The sequence below is a fragment of the Leopardus geoffroyi genome, chromosome B1 (assembly GCF_018350155.1).
Source record: "Leopardus geoffroyi isolate Oge1 chromosome B1, O.geoffroyi_Oge1_pat1.0, whole genome shotgun sequence".
Lineage (NCBI taxonomy): Eukaryota > Metazoa > Chordata > Mammalia > Carnivora > Felidae > Leopardus > Leopardus geoffroyi.
Window position 1 is genome coordinate 58,317,422 of NC_059327.1, and position 21,829 is coordinate 58,339,250.

Sequence of the window (21,829 nt, forward strand, 5' to 3'; positions counted from 1 at the left end):
TGTGTGTCCTCGGTTGAATTTTCCCCCCTTCTTTCCCACAGGAAAATGGCAGATGCATGACAGCGGCCTCCTGAACATCACCAAGGTGTCTTTTTCAGACCGAGGTAAATACACATGTGTTGCTTCTAACATCCATGGCACTGTGAACAACACGGTGACCCTGAGAGTCATCTTTACCTCTGGAGACATGGGCGTCTACTACATGGTCGTCTGCCTTGTGGCCTTCACCGTTGTCATGGTCCTCAATATCACCCGCCTGTGCATGATGAGCAGTCACCTGAAGAAGACCGAGAAAGCCATCAATGAGTTCTTTAGGACAGAAGGCGCAGAGAAGCTGCAAAAGGCATTTGAGATTGCCAAGCGGATCCCCATCATCACCTCAGCCAAAACTCTAGAGCTTGCCAAAGTCACCCAGTTCAAAACCATGGAGTTTGCACGCTATATCGAAGAGCTTGCCAGGAGTGTGCCTCTGCCTCCCCTCATTATGAACTGCAGGACCATCATGGAGGAAATCATGGAGGTGGTCGGGCTTGAGGAGCAGGGGCAGAATTTTGTGCGGCACACTCCAGAAGGCCAGGAGGCTTCAGACAGGGATGAGGTTTACACAATCCCAAACTCCCTGAAGAGAAGTGACTCCCCCACTGCTGACTCAGACGCCTCATCGCTGCACGAGCAGCCTCAGCAAATTGCCATCAAGGTGTCTGTGCACCCACAGTCCAAAAAAGATCACGTGGATGACCAAGACGGTGTGCAATTTGAGGTCAAAGATGAAGAGGAGACAGAACCGTCAGCCGACCATTCCCCGGAAACTGCAGAGCCTTCCACAGATGTAACATCCACAGAGCTAACGTCTGAAGAGTCAACGCCTATCGAGGTATTAGATAGAGTCCTGCCACCAGCTCACTTGGAAACTTCAGAGCCAGCAGTGGCACAGGACAGAAACACCTGCATTATTTATGAAAGCCATGTCTAATATCAACCATGAAAAGCTATGCATATCAAGAAAATCAGGGGCTGTTCCTTGTAGTGCAGATGTAGTACGCACTCGCCGCTAAGCCTTACCAGGAGACTCTCATCCCTTAGGTAGGAGTGACGCCATTTTAAAAGGGGAAACACCTGAGTGCAGTTTATGACATGACTGGAATTTCCCCCACAGTAAAGGATGTGAGAAACATCAGGGTGCAGAATTGGTAATACTGGACGGAAGGTGTCTGTCCATGCGATATGAATTTTAGAGGCTCTTCTCTGCCAAATAACCTTAATGGGTGATGCCCTTTTGTCAAAGAGAATATTACTATAAGATATTCTGAGTTCAAGAGCCCTGTCCAATGCACACCGCATTGCTTTTCCTTTAAAAAAAATTATAGGTCTGCTACAATAGCAAATGCACGTACATGGGTTTGTTGCACTTTCTTCTCAGTTTTATTCCTTTCACTGTTCCTTTATAATGGAGTAGTTGTTGTTACATTAATACTAATTGCTCTTTCCGGTTTGGTCCTCTTTGCCACTTTGTCCTTATTTTCCCCCTAGAATACTTACCTCAGAGGCTTTGGTATCAGTCACTGGTGCCAGGGCTGATACCTACAAGTCACCTGTAATGTTCCCGAGTAGTTACTAGGCTCATTATTTTTGTCACTACCCAGGCCTGTGTTCATACATCACTTTTTTTGTTTCCAACGAAGCTGCTATTGTGAAACTGAGAAAAATTTTGCCCAGGAATAGCACTTTATTAGCCAAAAACAAATGTGTTTACCTGTCCGATTCTGAGAGCCTTTTGGTGGAGGGAAATTATAAAAGGTCAAATATACCTGTATTACCCATGAAACCTGCTCTCTATGTGTAAGTAACATCATCTTACAAACAAAAACTGATTATCTGGAAAATGTATTGCTTCTGAAGACAGCAGCATATGATGAATCCCTGTAGGTTGTAGAATATTGACTTCCCAGAAGGGCTTGGAGGGCCATATGCCATCGAGTGACTCAAACACTTAATTCAGGGCAGCAAAATAAAGATCTGTGAAGTTGTGTAACCAGGTCCGCTTTGTGAACCACGTAGCTAACTTGCTGGTCTTGAAGGGGAGAGTGAAAGGTTGGAGTAATGACCTAGGGAACTGTGTCATCAAATTTCACGCCAAATTATTGAATTATTTTTTAGTCTCACAAGAAAGCAGTAATATGTGAGGCTGAATGATGTTATGGAAAGGAGAAAAAGTCAGTCTATGCAAAGGTCAACACCTTACCTGACTGTGCCAATAACTAGCTGCCTGGCTTTGGGCAGGTATGGGTCTCAGCTTCCTTATCTGTCAGAGGGGGCAGACTAGATAGGCTCTGAGCACCATTTAAATGGTCTCACTCTCTCACAGAACCACATCAATATCATCGTGCTTGCTCTCTTTCCAGTTAACAGATTTTCACTTTCATCTCTGGGTTCAGCTAACATTTTTTATGCTGCCTTACTTACTCAAGGAGGATCAGTTTTAAATAATCATAGCATTTTAAGCAAGTTGTGGATCTTCTCTCCCAAAACATCATTAGGACCACTTCTATAGTTTAAATTTAACCATAGTGAGAATGAGTAATATTTCATTGTCACTTAGAAGCAGGGGGAGTAACCTTAAAGTTGTTGTAGGGGTCATGGCCACATCAAGTGATGGGGTCGTGTTGTTGAAGGTTACATGGGCCACGTTGGTACTGAGGGAGCAGACCCAGATGTTTAGTCCTCACTCTGTCACTATCTAGTAAGTGATCTCGAACAACTCCCTTCCCTTCTCTGGGGCTTAATCTTTTCCATCTGAAGAATATGGGGGTTGTGCTTGATGAGTCACAAGGTCCCTTCTAGCTCAGACATGTATTGTTTTACAGAGTTTGTAATCTCCCAAGATAGGTCCCTGCTGCAAGAGACAAACAACATTGCGAGCCAAAATGGGTACAGGAGATTGGATGCTTTTTGCTGCCCAAAATTTTACAACAAATGTATTTGGCTGTGCAGCTGAGGGCAGTGGGTTTGGCTTTAGGGGTAGCCTGACGGGCTTCTTTATTCATAGACAACCAGTGTGGAAGGCAGTCTAACAAGACATGGAGTTTGGTTAGACAAACTTGTCCAGGAATGAACTGCTGGCATCTAGTTAGAAGGGTCTTGGCAGGGGGGGGGGGGGGGGGGGGGGGGGGGAGGGGGGGGTCACATAAAGCAACTAGTAGTACAGCAGTCAAGAGAAAGCATGACTCCTATGTGGGCTCTCTGGATTAGGATTTTATGTATTTGGGTTGCAGAACACCTTTATCTCCAACTCTAAGAATATAAACATTTTCCACTTGCTATGGAGGTCAGCAAAATCTTACTACGGATCTATATGCCCAAAACAACAACTGAAATTTAAGCTCATTTTGTGATACTGTGTGAACTTTTTTGCATTGTGTTCAGTTATTCCACCCAAACCCATGTGCATATTTCCACATGGAAAGGCATCAGTTCTATCTAGACATTGATAAGAAATAAAAACTTTAAAATCAGCAGATTTTTAATGAAGCAGGAGCAGGAATTTATGACCAAAGAATGTTCCAGATTGGTCTTAGCTTCTTAAGACTGGGGAGATTATTATTATTATTATATAGATTTTTCCAAACTTTTCCCCTCTTAGGGCATCAAAAAGCTCTTGATAGAATCATAGCCAACCTAAAAGGAGGTTGGTTTACAATGGAGATTTCTCCTTCCAGAAATTCTACACTCTTCTATCCATCCTACATCTTCTTCGTGAAATGAGAAAGGCTCTCTCCTTCTAGAATATAAAATGTAGAAGACCTTGTGACTTTCAGCTGATTTTTCAAAGATAAACTGCTCAGCTTCATAGAAATTCATAGACGTATGGCTGTATGTGTGTGTCCTTGTGTGCACGCATGAGCGTCAGGCTGTTTGGGGCAGTTTTAAAAGCTTAACGCTAAATCCCAAGCCACGTCCTTTGGGTCTTATGTAGTCATTCTCAACATCAGTCTCTGGTTTCTGAGTCATATCTCTAGCAACTTCTTTCCTTGAAATTCTGAAAATGATTCAGATACGTGTGCATATTTAATTCACTTAGATGATCTGTAACCTTGGATGGTATTTATTCTAAATGGAAAAAAACACAATTTTATACTGAAAATCTATGTAATTTATAATGGTTTTGTTTTATATATTATATTTTCATATCTTTAGGGCACATCTACTGTTCTCATCTTTTTGTATATCATACTCAGCAAAAAGAAATACTAATACTTGACTAAAATCTCTAGGAACCAAATGTGATGTATAACGTATAGAAATTGCTCTAAAAATAGCTGAATGTTCTCACCCATCCCAAGCATTATGGTGCCATTACATCCAGAATGAGTTGTCTCAGATGTTTATGAGCATTCCTTTTTTCAAAACTAAGGCTAAAAGGTCTTGACATCCCACACAATGGATTCTGGAATCTCCTTCCTATCTTTATCTTTTTTATTGTTTGTTTCATTTTTAACTGTAGAAGTCTGTGTTGTTCAAGCTTGCCTTTGAAGGGCAAATGTGAGATAAGAAAGCAATTTGATGAAAAGACTGAATTGAACTCTGGCTATGTAAATTATTTAGTGGACTGCTGACATGTTTTAAGTCTAATGCTTAGATTGTTATTTATTGGTGATCTAGGGTCTGCTCAGCTCTTTAGCACACGAAGTAAATGTAAGGCACAAAGAATATTTGCATGTTTTGAACAAGCACTCTCTCAGTGTAGTGCAGCCAACACAGATCTGCTTACCTGCAAAAACACCCATCCCAGCCATTGGAGAAACAGTTTGGGAGAGGCAAATCAGCCACCTTTTATTCGTAGATCGAAATCCAGTGTTGTTATCAGTGCTAACTCTTAAATGGCAGCCCCTGAGGTTCTGTTAACAGGGGATTTCCTGTCAGTGTTTCATTTGGTAAGAAAATGGAGCATTTAACTTATCTTTCAGATACTGTATTTTATATTCGGCACAGTTCAGCTACTGTTCTGTACCTATTTCACAGATCCTTTTGGCATTCTGTTAAGATTATAATCCCTGTTTCTACTCTTGCTTTTTAAGCTAATTTACTGGTACTCTTTAAACCTACCAAATCTCATTGTATGTTCACACACATCTTTTGAGCACCTGACATCTTCAAGACACTAGCCATTTTTACATTCACCTATTCATTTAAAAATCCCTCAGTAGATAACAAAATTCATTTCCCCAATGACTTTTTTAGGGTTTCTACAGTGATTAATCAGGTCTGGATTAAACAAATCAATGGTGGGGGATTGGAAATCAAAACAATTGTTTAATATGTTTTCCAAAGGACTGAGTGCGTGTCTGTTATACAAGAAAATATCATACATATGAGGGTGGTAATGATCTTTGAGATAGTTTAGAGATATCATTTTGAAGGGGGCTAATATTTAGAATACCACAATCAAAACTGAAGCTCTCAGAGAATGTAAAAATAGAAAACAAATAGTTCTAAGAATATTCTGGCATAAATTGATTTTATTTAACCAGTAATAAAAGCCTTCAGATGTATCTGTCAGACACCATAGAGCTGCTTACAGTGAGTTAGGGTCAAAGAAGATGTTTGCTTGCACTTATGTTTGGCTTGCTATATCTCTAGTTCTGGATGTCCTTTGTTAAAATTGGAAAATAAGATGAAAAATTTTATCTGGGCAGAAATGTCAAACTGGTGGATTTGTGAACTATAAATGTTCACTTTTTAAAAATAATTTAAAGATATAAACAAATGGCATTTAAGTTGATGTTCTAGTAGCAAAACAAAACACCATGTGCTCCATCCTGTGTTTTAATCATTGCTTTAATAAAGGATTTGCGCAGGAGTGTGGATTTTGTGTCATGTCCCACCTGAAGGGCATGTGATTGTGGCATATGATTTATTCTTTCCAGTGATAGGAAATCCGTTACTCATTCTTTTTTTTTTTCTTTCTTTTTATTTTAACTTGTTTTATTTTTTTAAATTTACATCCAAATTAGTTAGCATATCGCGCAATAATGATTTCAGGAGTAGATTCCTTAGTGCCCCTTACCCATTTAGCCCATCCCCCCTCCCACAACCCCTCTAGTAACCCTCAGTGTGTTCTCCATATTTATGAGTCTCTTCTGTTTTTGACCCCCTCCCTGTTTTTATATTATTTTTGTTTCCCTTCCCTTAGGTTCATCTGTTTTGTCTCTTAAAGTCCTCATATGAGTGAAGTCATATGATTTTTATCTTTCTCTAATTTCACTTAGCATAATACCCTCCAGTTCCATCCACGTAGTTGCAAATTGCAAGGTTTCATTCTTTTTGATTGCTGAGTAATACTCTATTATATATATACACCATATCTTCTATATACATTCATCCATTGATGGATATTTGGGCTCTTTCCATACTTTGGATACTGTTGATAGTGCTGCTATAAACATGGGGGTGCATGTGTCCCTAAGAAACAGCACACCTGTGTCCCTTGGATAAATGCCTAGTAGTGCCAATTGCTGGGTCGTAGGGTAGTTCTATTTTTAGTTTTTTGAGGAACCTCCATACTGTTTTCCAGAGTGGCTGCACCAGCTTGCATTCCCAACCAATTCTTTTCCCTACCTTTTGCATCCATGACGTATCTTGGGAGAAAAGGAAAAATCAAATATTTTTTTTTAACGTCTATTCATTCTTGAGACAGAGAGAGACAGAGCATGAACGGGGGAGGGGCAGAGAGAGAGGGAGACACAGAATCGGAAGCAGGCTCCAGGCTCTGAGCCATCAGCCCAGAGCCCGACGCGGGGCTCGAACTCACGGACCGCGAGATCGTGACCTGAGTTGAAGTCGGACACTTAACCAACCGAGCCACCCAGGTGCCCCACAAATAATTTTTTTTAACTACAAACTTTATCCAAATTCAGAAACCTTAACTCCATCCTAACAAACTTTATAGCAATGTATTTTTATCTGTTTCAGGAAATGATTTTTAACATGTAATATAAAGCATACTCTGGAGAATCCAAAAAAACCAGGAAACTCACATACCCAGAACATTCCACAGAAGGTATAAGTAATAGATCTGCGTAGACAATACCAAATCCAGGCCAAATTCAAAAAATGCTAAGTAGGTCCCTTTGACAATCAGCTTCAAAAACTGAATCCCTCTCAGATGAGATATGGGACACATAAGCAAAACCAGATGGGACTACCAGATAGGAAAGCAAGACAAAAAGGGTAGAAACTAATTTACTGTAGACTAAAGAGACAAAGTAACTTGAGTTTTCCAATAAATTATACATGTAACTTAACATCCACAGGTTCTCCCAAGCAAAACAAAAAACCATACTGAGTATTATGCTGGCATTAATGGAAAAATTAACAATCATATCATTATGAAAGAGTAAATAGGAAAGTTTCATGCTAACCAGGTAATTTTGACTGACGCCTATTTTCAGACCCAGAACAAATAGTTGCTAAATTTTTTTTTGCAGGTTTTGGAATGCCATGTTCTGCATGGGCCTTAATCAAAAGAGCTGTATACGGATTAATATTAATCTGCATGATTTTCAAAGAAGCCTACAGTCACAGAGTTGGAAAATCAATGTGAAGTTATCTAATTTACGTATCTTCTACAATGTGCCTACATGTAGTAGTTCAGCTCTGCTTGAAAATCTCTGACAAACGGGGAACTCGTTCCTCATGTAGCAGCATATTCCATCGTGGCTGGGTCTTAAGCACTGAGGCAAGAATTTTAAAAGCGCTACCACACTGGTCCTTGAGCTCCCTGAAGCCAAAAGTGTGAGTTAGTCCTGCCACAATAAAATTGTCTTTTTAGTGTCAACACAAAACTAAAATTGTAAATGTATTCATATAAAAGGATTGCAAAAATGCGGCATGCTCCTGATATGGCTAATTAACATGCCATGTGGCACACACCCCATTTGAGTGAATGGTTTCTGCAGTGGGGGGGTGTTAGAGGCAGAATTCAGGTGAATCAGGTGCTCGCCTTCCCAGCCCCTGAGATGTCCTAAGGCTACAGCTCACTGAATAAAGGGTGGTTCGGCATCGAGAAAAAAGCAAATCAACCAGCAGATGAATTGCCTCATTATATTAGTATACTTTTGAAAGACTATTAGAACAACTGAAAGAATTGTATATATACGTTATTTTCAAAAAACAAATCTCTACCAGTGGGGTGGGTTTTCTGACAATTATTCATGTTTTAAGATTCATTATGGAATAGGAGTCCCAGTAAATTATGCAAAAAAAAAAAAAAACACTCTAGCAAAATTAGAGGACTTTTTGTTCAATGCAGATGCTCTATAACATCTACTTCCTGAAGTTCTCCATGATTCCTATGAAGCTGATGTGTTAATAGAGACCCCTGAAGCGATTGGCACCTCTGGTTTTAGGTCTGATTGATTATTATGTCTACTGATGTCACACACTTCTTCCACCTAGGCATATGGCAAGGTGAACAAAGTTCCCCAAAGCTTTAAATCCTTTTTTTTTTAACTAGGATTTTATTTATTTATTTTTAAGTTTATTTGAGAGAGACAGAGACCGCGAGAGTGGGGGAGGGGCAGAGAGAGAGAAAAGAGAGAGAGAATCCCAACCAGGTTCTGTGCTATCAGCACAGAGCCTGATGCCAGTCTTGAACCCATGAAACTGTGAGATCATGACCTGAGCCAAAACCAAGAGTTGAACACTTAACCAACTGAGCCACCCACGTGCCCCAAGAAGATTCCTAATTCTAACCATCAAGGTTTTTACACCAAAGGCAAAAATGACAAGTGTGTCTGGACAAAGAGGTAGGACTCTCTGTCCTAGCTCTACAGAGGGTCCCTATTGTTGGGTGATGTTTCCCACGCTCCTCCCTGTTGGCATTACCTCAGCTGTTCTGCCAGAGGACGAAGTTACTATGCTTGAAGTAAAATGCTGTATTACAGAACAAATAGAGTCCATGAAAAAAAGCATCTACCATGAAGTAGACACTTATCAGTTTAACATAAAAGAAGTAAATTTCAATGCCGGTTATGTTGGAAATTATTTTAAAACTGAAACATTACACAAATTATGACTTGGCATCATATTTGTAGAAATGTCTTCATCTGAAGAAGAGATTTGAAAGTGTTAACACCTTCAAAAATTGCAGAGGATTTAAGTACATTCTATTTGTAGGAAATACAAAAAATGACAGCTGATGTGGAGCATCTGTGATCATTAATTTTTTTAATGTGCAGATTATAATGTTCCTAATTTTTTGGTCATCACAATAATTACTGTGATTGATGATACTTCTGAAACCCTGCCAGATCTTGAAAAAAAAAGTTTAACCCCAAATTAAAAATATATATGTATTATTCTTGTATCATGTTAACTATTCATTCCACAATGAGTTGTAGATGACTGAGTTAAATACACTTTACTGTCTGTGAGTCCTTTGAAATTGGAAATTGCTATGTTTCATACAAGCTCACTAACTCTGGATAATGAGACTACTTTATTAATCAGACAGTTTACTCCCAATCATTTGGAGTCAATGATAGATTTACAGTGTGATTAAAAAAGCAGAAAGCTGGATGATCTATAAATGCTTTTCTTAATCTGAAGCAAAAAAAAATGGAAGACATTCTGTTTATAACACAAGAATAAAACATTAATATGCTATGCTTCCAATAGACTGAATATTTGTGTCCATCCAAAATTCTTATGTTGAAATCCTAATCCCCAATGTGATGGTTTTTGGAGGTGGGGCCTTTGGTAGGGGATTAGGTCATGAAGCATGACACTCTTATGAATGGCATTGGTGCCCTTATAAAAAAGACCCCATAGGAACACCTGGGTGGCTTAGTCATTTGAGCGTCTGACTTTCGCTCAGGTCATGATCTCACGGTTTGTGAGTTCAAGCCCCACCATCAGGCTTGCTGGTGTCAGCACAGAGCCCACTTCAGATCATCTGTCCCTCTCTCTATGCCCCGTCCCCACTTGTGCTCTCAAAAAAAAAAAAAAAAACAAAAAAAAACAAAACTCCACAGAACTCCCTCATCCCTTCTGCCATAAGGACACAGCAAGAGGACAGCTGTCTATGAACCAGAATGCAGACTCCCACCAGACACTGATCTTCCCCTCCCTTAATCTTGGACTTCCAGCCCCCAGAACATTAAGAACTAAATCTTTAGGGGTGCCTGAGTGGCTCGGGTTATGATCTCAGGGTTCGTGAGTTCAAGCCCCACATCAGGGTCTCTGCTGTCACTGCAGATCCTGCTTCAGATCCTCTGTCTCCCTCACTCTACTCCTTCTCCAGCCTCTCTCTGTTCTCAATAGAAATTTAAAAAATAAAAAATAAATTAAAAAAAAAGAACTAAATCTTTGTTGTTTAAGCCACCCAGTCTATGGTATTTTTGTCACAGCAGCCCAAGTGGACCAGGAAAGGCTGAATAGTGTAAAACAATGTAAGAATACCTAAAACATGCAACTCGTTTCTTCCAAGTCCTTACATATGGATTTGGACTGCCTTTTTAAACATTTTCCTTATAAGATTTTTTTCAACACTTCAATATAAAAATCAATGCAAATATAGAATTATGAACCTTCAGATTATTTTCCTTCTTTATTAAACATTTACATTCACCAGGATAGGAAAATCATAATATAGTCACACTTGTCCTCTTTATATGAGATCTAAAGAGAATGGCTATGCCTTATGACATCAAATTTAGATTCAGTGCTTTGCCTAAACACAAAATTGTCTCCAATTGGTAGCAAAACTGTCTGTATCCACTGAGTGGGGCGTGGGGGCGACTAAACCTTGACTATTCTTTGTGAACATGTGTGTGTGCTTTTATGTTGCATGTATGGATTTTATCTTTCAAAATACTCTGAGTCTAGAACATGAAACACATTTTACTCAGACTTTATTTTGATATAAAATTGTAGATTCACTTACAGTTGTATGAAACAATATGGAGAGATCCCAGGTACCCTTTACCCAGTTCCCCTCAATGGTCACATTTCACAAAACTGTATAGCACACTGTCACAATAAGGGTAGCAACAGTGATCTTCATCAGATTTCCCCAGGTTTACATGTACTCATTTGCATGTATGTATTTTGTGTATCTACCACCACAGCCAAGATACAGAGCAATGCCGTTACCACAAGGATCACTCGCGTTGCTTTCTTACAACCACATCTGCTCCTGTCCCGCCCCAGAACACATTTTTTTTTTTAATCCGTAAACTCAGTTAGATAACTGAAACGTGTCTGGAACTAATTCTAATAAGTGTGTTTTTTCCATAGAACTATGTTCAAATCTGTCAGTTACTTCCTATCTGGTTTCCTGTCCCTCTTGAAAGGACACAATGAAGACAGAGAGATGGCTTTTGAAACATGAAGGAAGAGCACAGCCATATATTTGAAATTCTAGAAAACACTTGAGAAGTACGGGATCTGAAGTACCAATAGGTCACAGTATCTTTGTGGGGGAGCTCTTGAACATCCCACTGGCACCCTAAACTATTCTTGCAACCAAAAGACACTGAACATAGAATAAGGGCATGGTTTTTCCATGTCTTTAAAATCTCAAGGGAAGTGGTGCCTGGGTGGCTCAGTCAGTTGAGCATCTGACTCTTGGTTTTGATTCAGGTCATGATCTCACCGTTTCAGGGGACTGAGCCCCACGACGGGCTCTTTGTTGGCAGCACAGAGCCTGCTTGGGCTTCTCTCTCTTTCCCTCTCTCTCTGCCCCTTCCCTGCTTGTGCTGTCTCTCTCTCAAAATAAATAAATAAACTTTAAAACAAGTCTCAAGGGAAGAAAAAGTAGTCCCTCCAGTATCTAAAATGTCTGGTACTCACCACCACCCAAGATATCCCCAAACTAAGGGAGGTAGAAGGAAAATCAAGAGTAAAGATTCAAACAACCTCTGTGATACTGGCAATATTGTCAGCCTTGTATCCTTCCCTCTTGGACAGGACAGGACTTAGAATTTAAATGCCAAGCACCTAGGCCATAATATTGATTCTGATGTTATATTAAGCATCAAGGGCCATAGTAAAACCCTAATAATGCCAGTGACATCTCAAATATTGAGATTAAGACCATGGGCCATGCTGTTGAGGGAGAAGATCCTCTGCCCACCCAACTCAAGGGAATGTGCAGGAGACAGACTCCGGAGCAGGGTCACTTGAGTCTTGAAAGGTCCTCACTCAAAGCCGCTGAAATGGCATCATGAAAAATTCATTCCTTCAGAGTACCATTTTTCTCTTATTACACAAATACCCTAGACGTAATCACCTTTAGCCTCTGTCAGGCATCGTGAATACAGAGTAAGCATTGGTTTAATCCTATGACTCTACCCAACAACCAGATGAAATCTGAGCACCGAAGGGGCAAGGAGTGTTGAAAGGGTAGAAGAAAAGAATGATGTTGTCTCCAAGGAGACTTCCAGAAGGGCATCCTCCCTGGGTGGAGGGCCAGAGAAGCCAAAAAGCTGCATGCTGACATCTTAGAAGCATAAGAGGAGTTGCATAAGGGAAATATGAGAAAACTTAAAAAAAAAAAAAAAAAGAATTCCTTTCACACTGTTACTCAAGATTAGCCATGCCCAGATCATCAGTGAATTTTTAAAATATGGAAAGTAGTATATCCATTAGCTTACACAAATCAGTCATTAAAATCATAGAAAATTATATTCATCTAATTTCTAGTAAAAAAAAAAAAATCCCTTCAGTTTTAATCCTTGTTGTCTCCTCAATGACATGAGCTTCAGTGCTTAAAGCATTGAGTTCTAAGCTAATCATCAGTTTCCTGTTTTAAAAGAAAAATTTTTTAATGTTTACTTATTTTTGAGAAACAGAACATGAGCTGGGGAGGGACAGAGAGAGAGGGAGACACAGAATCTGAGCAGGCTCCAGGCTCTGAGCTGTCAGCACGGAGCCTGATGTGGGGCTCAAACCCACAAACTGTGAGATCATGATCTGAGATCATGACCTGAGCTGAACTTGGACATTTAACCAACTGAGCCACCCAGGTATCCCAGCAGTGTCCTGTTTTAAAAATCAACTTATTAAATCATTTCTAAAAAATTATTCCCAGTGGTAGTGGAGGGCAGGCTTTCAGTTGAGTAGCAACATTAAAGCATCTTTCAAATACTTGTTTATTTTGAGCATGATGTATTAATTAGGATGCTGTATTTCAATCAAAGTTCAAAAATGTTCTTTACAATTGCCATAGCGGTAACATTACTATTCTGTATTTTCCACTCAAACCTCAGGATTAAACACAAAATCTACATGCCCTACTCTGACTATAATGCTCAATTTTATTCTGTTCTAAGTTTTGCTCTTTTTCTCTGCACATGCTGTATTTCACAGTCTTAACAAAATTGTTTCTAGTCCTTAAAAAACAGTGGGATGTAACATTTCCTGTCTTTTCTTTTTATATTATTATTAAAATAGTTAGATAAAGCAGGGTAAACCCTTATGACTTTTCTTTGGTTTCCCCTCCATAACAATACATACTCTTCCTCCATCTTACAGGCAGGTTAGCCTAATAGATGATACCATGTTCTAAAAAACAAAAAAAGTGAAGTAATTTCCCCAAGACTATACTAAATTCTTTAGCTACTAGACTGTGAATTCTATACAAACAGGACTCGCACCCATATTGCCACAGTGCTTCCCATAGAACCTTAAGGATTACTGATGTTTAGTAAACGTTAATTAAGTAAAAACTAATATGTCTTCTAGCTAATTAGGATTTATTGGGATTGGAATAACTATCTTCATTTATAGGGCCTCATGAAGGGCAAAAAGTGCATTTTGAAGAATCTCTTTGAACCTAAAACCTACTTGTACAGACTCCCCTGTTCTCAGGATGGTTTTTCTGGGTAGATTTCTTTTCTCATGAATAGAATATAACTTTAAATGTCTTCCCATTTTCTTCTCTCTCACACTTTAACCTCATATTTAAAAGAGTTATTTAAAAGTCTTTTGTCCACTCTACTGGTGTCGTGGTGAGACAATTTTCCACAATTAAAATCTGCAGTGAGTTCAAGAGAAATGAATTGTGACATTGAAATTACTTCTATGTCGTTACATGTCATGTTCTCCACAAGAACTTTACAGTCACTGAAAGATGGAACAGAATAAAACCATGCCTTTTCTGCAGTGAAGATATTGGTGGGGACAGTCAATGCATCCCTGTTATAGGTTAATACATTAACCGTTCAGATCCCATTGGTTTTGTTCTAGGTTTCTTTCACCTCAAAAGAAACAAACCAACACTCTAGTGAAAAATAGGATTAGAGGATCCAGTTCCTGGAGCTTGCGCTACCCCCTCAGTAAATCTTCACCAAGGCGGACTAGCTCTGATGGAAATGTAACCCCAAACAGCTGCTGAGTTTCAATTTTCCTTTCCTACATGATCAGGTCCTTATCTTCCCTGATTTGCTCTCAAGGCACAAACAGGGTGACACCGCACATTGACCTCATTGTAGGAGCAGGAAAATGGGACTCATTAAGAGAGGGAATTATTTCAAGATTGAGAGGGCGGAGGTTATAAACATAATCGGCACACCACACCAGCTTATACATATACTGACTGCAAAATAGTGAGCCTGCACATTCTGCTGCTGCTCGTGCGCATTTCTCCTTACACAGCCAGTGCCTATGCTTGTGAAGGGCCACCGTTCACTCACACCATTCATGGGGAGATAGAGGCCTTCTGCAGCTTGCTGCTGCTTCATCTTCTCAGTCACCACTTCTTCCCCTACCTCCTCTTTCCTCAGAGAAACCCAATCTCCCCTTAGCTTTGCATGCCCCTTCATCTTGGTGTTCTTACGTGGCAAGTTGGACCAGTTACCCAGCTCTGGCCTCAGCCCCAGTGGGCAATGGACACTTTTGTTTTCCTCCTATTTGAAGTTAGCCAGCTGCTTCACAGGCCGTGTGGTGCTCAAATTTACGCAGGCAACTACTGAATGTCCGAGAGATACTAGCATTTACTCACATTTACGCCTTAATTATCTCTGGCCCCTCCCCCCATTCTTGGTCACCGTATGTATCCACTAAGACACAAAAATGCCCAAACATTAATTGCTTTCATTGCTATGAGTTAACTTTTCCTCCATATTTTACAAAGGCCTTTGAAAGATAAGCCTGCATATTTCCTTAATTCCACCTCTCTTTCCAAACTTCCTATTTGATTAGGCTTCATTTATCTCCACCGGCCTGACTTCCTCCTTAGTGTCCTCATCCCTGGACCTTACAAACTGATTCTCATTCTCTCCTTCTTGAGCCTACCCTCCACTGACCCACACCATGAACATTGTTACCAGCTTCAGAACATTATCATCATTGTTCATCCTTGTTCTCTGGGACACTCAGCAAACTTGTCTAAGAGGCCTTGAGTTATTAGGCCCTGAACCGCTTCCCTATGTGATAAACTGCTTATGTACCTGTGTACCCCACTTCCCCATCACACCTGCACCTGTGTTCATGTGTACACACACACATGTACATACAACCCAGCACCCTATTGGCGACCAGAGGCAAGCAAGGAAGACAAAACAGTGCCAACAGGGATCTGAGCCATTCTGGTCATTTTCAGAAACAGTAACCATAGATAATCAAAAGGATAGGTCGTATAATGGCAGAACCACATCACAATACAACACACATGTGATCTTGCAGTAGTGGGACTGATAAATGCCACCATGAAAATCTACCTATCCCCTGTCACATCTTCCATGACACCCCATCCAGACAGAAACGCGCTCATAACCAAATCATCCAGTTCTTCGTCTTGGTGCTAATACTACCCTCCATCCTGAAGTTTAATAACATTCTAGAGGCAGTAGTGAAGGCTGAATTCAGGGCCAGATTCCAAACATTTCTGCTAGAGTCCATTTGCAGCCACTCTTCACGCTCCCCTGAATGGCCTAGATCCATAATCACTGCTGTGTGAATCTGAGAAAGTTCCAGGATCCCAGAGTGCTCCACTGACCTGGCATCTGGCAGGGTGGCTCAGCTATTGCCTTCTTATGTAACATCAGTCTGCCCAGTCTCACTGTAAATCCTCTTTTCTAGCATTTGCAGAGTCACGAGAGGCTGGACCCTAGGTATTATTTAATGACACAGTAGAAATCCTTTTGAACCCTCTTTGTAAATCACTTCTCTCTACTTATTTGCTGTGTTTCTCTGAGCTCCACTTGACCTCTTTATCACCACTTGATAAAGGAACCATTAGATCCAGCTATGGATTGAAGTTAGGCCCAGTTGGTTTGTACTGTTATGAGACTATTATACAAATAAAATCTTAATTGTTCTTGCTAAATACTCAGGAATTTAATTTCAGCAATTATCAAGTGCTTACTTTGTAATCTGTCCTTAAACTGAGTCAGAACAAATCCTACTGGCATTGGGTTACATTATCTTCTTACCCAATAAGCAATACATTCATGAAAATGAATAGGGTGCATTTACCATAGTTTTTCCGATCTAATAGCCTCTAGATCTACTTCTATTTTACACTGTGTATTAAATTTAAACTAAAGCGCAGAAAAAAATTAAGGGTGAGAATGTGTGGAGAATAATCCTAAGTATTTCTCAGAACTTCTCCCCCCCCCTCACGTATGGGTATGCATTGCATTGTTTTTCTGCAGACCAGCAGATTAGATTCCAGAAATTCAATAGAACCCCCTTGTGTTCATTGTTGACTAGGTAATTATGCATCTCATCATGATACCTACCAGTGAACTGCAGCACACTAACCTTGATAAGCAGAAAAGTCTGCCTAGGGAAGAACTAGGTATTTTTTAAATAAAAGTATCCTTCATACTGATATTGATGCATGAGGCTCTGGACTCCTTGAAAAGTGGTGTTTTCCAGTAAAACAAAACCATTCTTTTGTAAAATTCAAAAAATAATCTTCAGATGAAAGACCAAAAAGTACTTATAAATTTGGAGAATAATGCTGAAGCCTATGTGTTATTCAAACTGTCTTCCAGATTAAGAATATCTCTGGAATGGAAAACTAAGTTATCTATGTTGGTTGTAGTTAATATGTTAATATAATTCTGAATTTATTACCTCTTAAAGAATTCTCCCTCCCCAAGGGGCGCCTGGGTGGCGCAGTCGGTTGAGCGTCCGACTTCAGCCAGGTCACGATCTCGCGGTCCGGGAGTTCGAGCCCCGCGTCGGGCTCTGGGCTGATGGCTCAGAGCCTGGAGCCTGTTTCCGATTCTGTGTCTCCCTCTCTCTCTGCCCCTCCCCCGTTCATGCTCTGTCTCTCTCTGTCCCAAAAATAAATAAACGTTGGAAAAAAAAAAATTTAAAAAAAAAAAAAAAAAAGAATTCTCCCTCATGTCAGGGGCACCTGGGTGGCTCAGTAGGCTGAGTGTCTGGCTTCGGCTCAGGTCATGATCTCATGGTCCGTGGGTTCGAGTCCCATGTCAGGCTCTGTGCTGACAGCTAGGAGCCTGGGGCCTGTTTCAGATTCTGTGTCTCCTTCTCTCTGCCCCTCCCTCGCTCTCTCTCTCTCTCTTTCTTTCTCTCTCTCAAAAATAAATAAACATTAAAAACATTTAAAAGAATTCTCCTTCATATGATTCATGACCAACTGACTAAGCCAAGCAATTTCCCTTTTTTCTAAAATTTTATTACATTTTAATTGATCAGATGGTGATTAAGAACAAGATTGAACAGAAAGCCAGTTACTATTTAGTAATTCAGTACTATTTATTGGCTATTTGTTACAATCAAGGCAATACTAGGCTCCAAGATGAACACAAAAATGAACAAGATCCAGTTCCATCCTCAAGAACTTCATCTTTTTAGAAAGCACATAATATATGTAGTAAATAACTATGATAGATGGTTAAAGGTAATAAATGCCTTCATTAACAGAGAGATGAAATCCCAGTAAAATCCAGGGGATGATGAGCACAACAGTTTTGACTGGGAGAAATCAGGAGATCTTTGTACAGAAAAAGGTCATTTCAGATTCTCTGAAGGGTAGTTAGGATTTGAACAGATGGAAGATAAGAAACTCAATGTGAGATGAGGGGTCAAAGCAATAAAGGGCAATAAAGGACCTTCTTGGTCTAGCACATGGAATCTTAAGAGGACAGTGGTGAGGAGGAAGGTGGAGGTCGGTTGGAGTCAGCTCTTCGGACCGTGAATGCTAGCATATAGTGCTCAGGCTTTTTCCTGGGGCAATCTAGACACACTAAGGACAGAGTACGCATGACAGATCTCTGCTTTAGAAAGAAGAATGGAGAGAACATGGAGGCTTTCTGCAAAGCAGTTCAGAAGGCTTTTGGTAAACTAGGTTAGTGGCAATGAAAAGTAGAGCACACGGAAGGGAGGTAATCTTATTTCTAAGATGGCATTATTGAGGGCTTGGCAACAGTTGTTTCTGGAGTAAGAGAGTAGGAGGAGCCAAAAATAAATTGGAGGTTTTAAGCCTGGATGACTAAGAGAATTATAGTGCCATTAGCAGAAATAGGGAGGAGAACATTAAGAAAATAGAACATTTGGAACAATTAAAGTTATTAATGTGATTTAAAAAAAATCCTTTTTAGCTCCTTAAAATTGACATATAGAAGCATATAAACATGTAATTTGACAGAAATGTTTTCCCTCAGTACATTTGGAATTATTAAATATCTTCTTGTCCTTGGACTAAAAGAGTAGGCAGTTAGTTAGACATGAGCCAGGGGCAAAGGCAGTGATAAATAGGTGACACATTAGAAGCCAGGAGACACAACATCCTCACTATGTGGCTTCGAAGTCCCCTCAACATCCTGGCCTTATGGCTTCCAAGACTCTGGGGCTAACAGACCAAGAGCCCCAGGTTCAGAGGATATGCTCTCCTCGTCCACCTCTGCCCCTGGGTAACCTGTAGACTCATTATAATACATTTGCATTGTGGTTTTAGCCCCCACTCCCGTGGGGGAAGGCTGCCATGACAGTTTCAGTACAAACCTTGTAGAGTCAAAAACTCCCTCTCCTGACCTGTGGGAGGAGTCCCCCAAAAGATTGGAAGCAGCCTCCATTAGAGACCATCCCTGTCCCTGACTCAAGACCCTGCTCACACAAAAAGAAAAGACCTCTGTGGCCTCAGGGCAGTTACCACCTCTAGGCCTGCCTGCTCTCCCTTCTTTAGAGTGTACGTCCTTAATAAACTGCTTTGTGCTTGCTACCTTCCTTCTTCTTGCCTTTATTTGAACATAAATCTTTTGTGGGGAACTCAAGAACTGAGGCCTCTATTCACCCAACACAGACTCTCCCACGGGTAACAGGACTCCTTCACATAGTACGACTTTAAGAGCCTGCTGTGATAGGAGAATATGCAGTGGCATTTTGTATATTGAAAATAAAATAACACTGAATTTTGTAGCACTCGAAGAACAGAAACAATAATCTGTCCTCTGTTGAAAATACAAACTTATCATATTTAATATCTTGACTTATTAAATACTAGAAAGTCTTATTGTTGTTCATTAGTCCCCAAAAGAGTAAAGAGAGGAGAATTATAAAGACATGTTGAGCAAACAACCAGAAGTGACATGGCTCAGTTAAGATGCTTTTGGCTGCCATAGGAGAAAGCTCAACTCCAAATGATTTAGCCAGCATTAGGATTTTTTTTTTTAATCTCAAATTACAAGAACTCTGGAGAGTGTCCCAGATTGATTAAATCATCAGCATAATTGAGTACTAAGATTTCTCCAGGCTTCAGCAGTACCATTTTCTCCATAGTCCTTTATCTGGGTTCCCTCATAGTACCCACATAGCAAAAGCAACTACAGACATGGTCTGTTCGTACTTGCTGTTTGGAAACAGGAAATAAGAAAGGGCCATTTCTTCAGATTCCTGTTAATTTGTTTTGTTTTAAGGAAGGAAAATCTTCCTTATTAAGTGCACCCAGCAAACTTCCTCTCACACCTCATTGCCTAGGACTGAGTGAAATGCCCATCCCTAAATCAGGCTGTGGTTTATAACAACCATAATACATACCCTGTCTAGAGGGCCAATCTCCCCCTGAAATCCACAACTATGAAGAGGGGTGAAGAGGGGTGAGCAAAATCAGGGTTCAATTAAAAAGGAAGACAGACAGATGAATGGTAGTGGGTGACAACCAGTGGAATTTGTCATAATCCTAACAGCAGAAAAGAGAGAGAAAGAGGACAAGGGAGGGGAAAGAGAAAGAGAATAATCAACTTGAGAATGGATTCAGAGGGTGGATTTTTTTTTTAACATATCAGTGAATTCAGAAATTGAGAACAATCTGCCCTTATTTTCTGTCACTCTTTCAGGGGACTTTCGTAGCCATAGAAACTAGAACTGATTGGAATAAAGTTCTTGGCCTCTCCAGCCACGGCCAACGTTTGGAACGGAATTCAAAGTCACCAGAGAGTTAGCGCTGATTCTTGGGAGAATGTGAGAGCAAACCCTCCTCACGCTGCCAAACTGGCACGGGATACTGCGGCCACTCTGCAAATGAACAGTACACAATAAACAAGCCAAGGGAAAGAGCTTCAAATTCTAAATGCCCTCTTGAGAGAAGAGAGAAGGCAGTTCCTGGGAACAGTGAACAAACACTGTCAGAAAAGTGGAATCATTGATTTCTATCATGAATGACTAATGATCATTATGGTGTGGTTTAGAATAGAAATACAAGTTCTGCAGCCCAAAGAACTACTGGTCCTATCTCCTGTGACATTCCATTTACACTCACTTGATAAAAGCATGCCGATGAATTAGACTGTCTTGGGTTTGTTTAAACGTGTCCATCTCAGATTCATGAAAGTATTTACCCATGAATTCAATTTTCATTTCCATTTGTTGTGCCTCTGAGAATTTTCTTACTTGATTAGGGATGGCTGATACATGTCAAAGGTTTGAGTTAGATAAATACTGCAAACACAGCTGAGCTCTTGGTATCTTCATGTCAATGCACATGGTACTTTTAGCATGTCAATTTGATAGATCTGTGCATTTGCCATCATGAGACAATATGAAAGCCTTGAAAAATTCATGCCTAAGTCTCTAAATCCAACTGACTGGACACCACTTATCCTTACCAGCAAGTTAATAGACAGCTTTGTATCAACTCAATGGTTCATATGCAAATGCTACTACAGCCAGGTGATCAAGGACACCCTGGCCTATTTGTTGGCCTTACTGTTCTCCATTCTCCTCTATTCATACATCACTATGAAGACTATATATCAATATACCCAAATCAAAATATGATACCACAGAATAATGGTGATAATCATGATGACCATGATCAGTCATTTCACAAGTGTTATCAAATGCCTAGTAGTGTACATGCTAGGCACTATTCTGGGTGTTAGAAGTGCTGCAAGGCAAAGTCCCAGCTCTTAGAATATTTATTTATTTATTGCTAAGGCAAAAAATAATGTAGGGTAAAGAGAAAATGAAGTGTGGTAGGTGGGGACAGGTCCCTCATCCATATATAGTGGTCTTTATGTGAAGGTCTCAATAATAGGGTAATATTTGAGCAGAACCCTGAGGAAATTGAGAGAACAAGCCAAAGTGGATATCTGAACAAGAAATTTCTAGGCAGAGGGAAGAATGAGTACAATATCCCTAGAGAGAAGAGTATTCAGTGTGCTCCAGGAACAGCATGGATCCAGTGTGAGCTAGTGATGGGGAGCGGCAAGAGGTAAGACAGGGAGGGAGAGGCAAAATCTCCCAGGCCTTTTTTCAGCAAAATTAACATCTGTGACTTTAATTTGAGATGGGATACCACTGGAGGACTTTGATCACAGTAATGATATGATCTAGGGAGTCTGTAAGATGGGGACAT

At 40.2% G+C, this 21,829-nt stretch overlaps 1 protein-coding gene and 1 long non-coding RNA gene across 6 annotated transcripts in view; one reads left to right on the forward strand and one right to left on the reverse strand.

The window, feature by feature from the left end:
* The window catches only part of MFAP3L (microfibril associated protein 3 like), a 57,397-nt gene extending 36,644 nt beyond the window's left edge, over window positions 1–20,753 (forward strand). For 4 of the 5 annotated variants that reach the window (XM_045463188.1, XM_045463171.1, XM_045463194.1 and 1 more), the window contains 2 exons: window positions 42–874; window positions 20,310–20,753. In XM_045463188.1, coding sequence (XP_045319144.1) covers window positions 42–874; window positions 20,310–20,414 — 938 coding nt within the window. In that variant the 3' untranslated portion in view covers window positions 20,415–20,753. Of the gene's footprint in view, window positions 1–41; window positions 875–7,484; window positions 8,582–20,309 lie in introns of those variants that run through there. The other variant, XM_045463203.1, reaches the window with a different exon arrangement.
* The window catches only part of LOC123590277, a 145,552-nt gene continuing 123,914 nt past the window's right edge, over window positions 192–21,829 (reverse strand). Inside the window, exon 3 of the long non-coding RNA XR_006708699.1 lies at window positions 192–277. This is a non-coding gene — a long non-coding RNA (uncharacterized LOC123590277). The remainder of the gene's footprint in view (window positions 278–21,829) is intronic.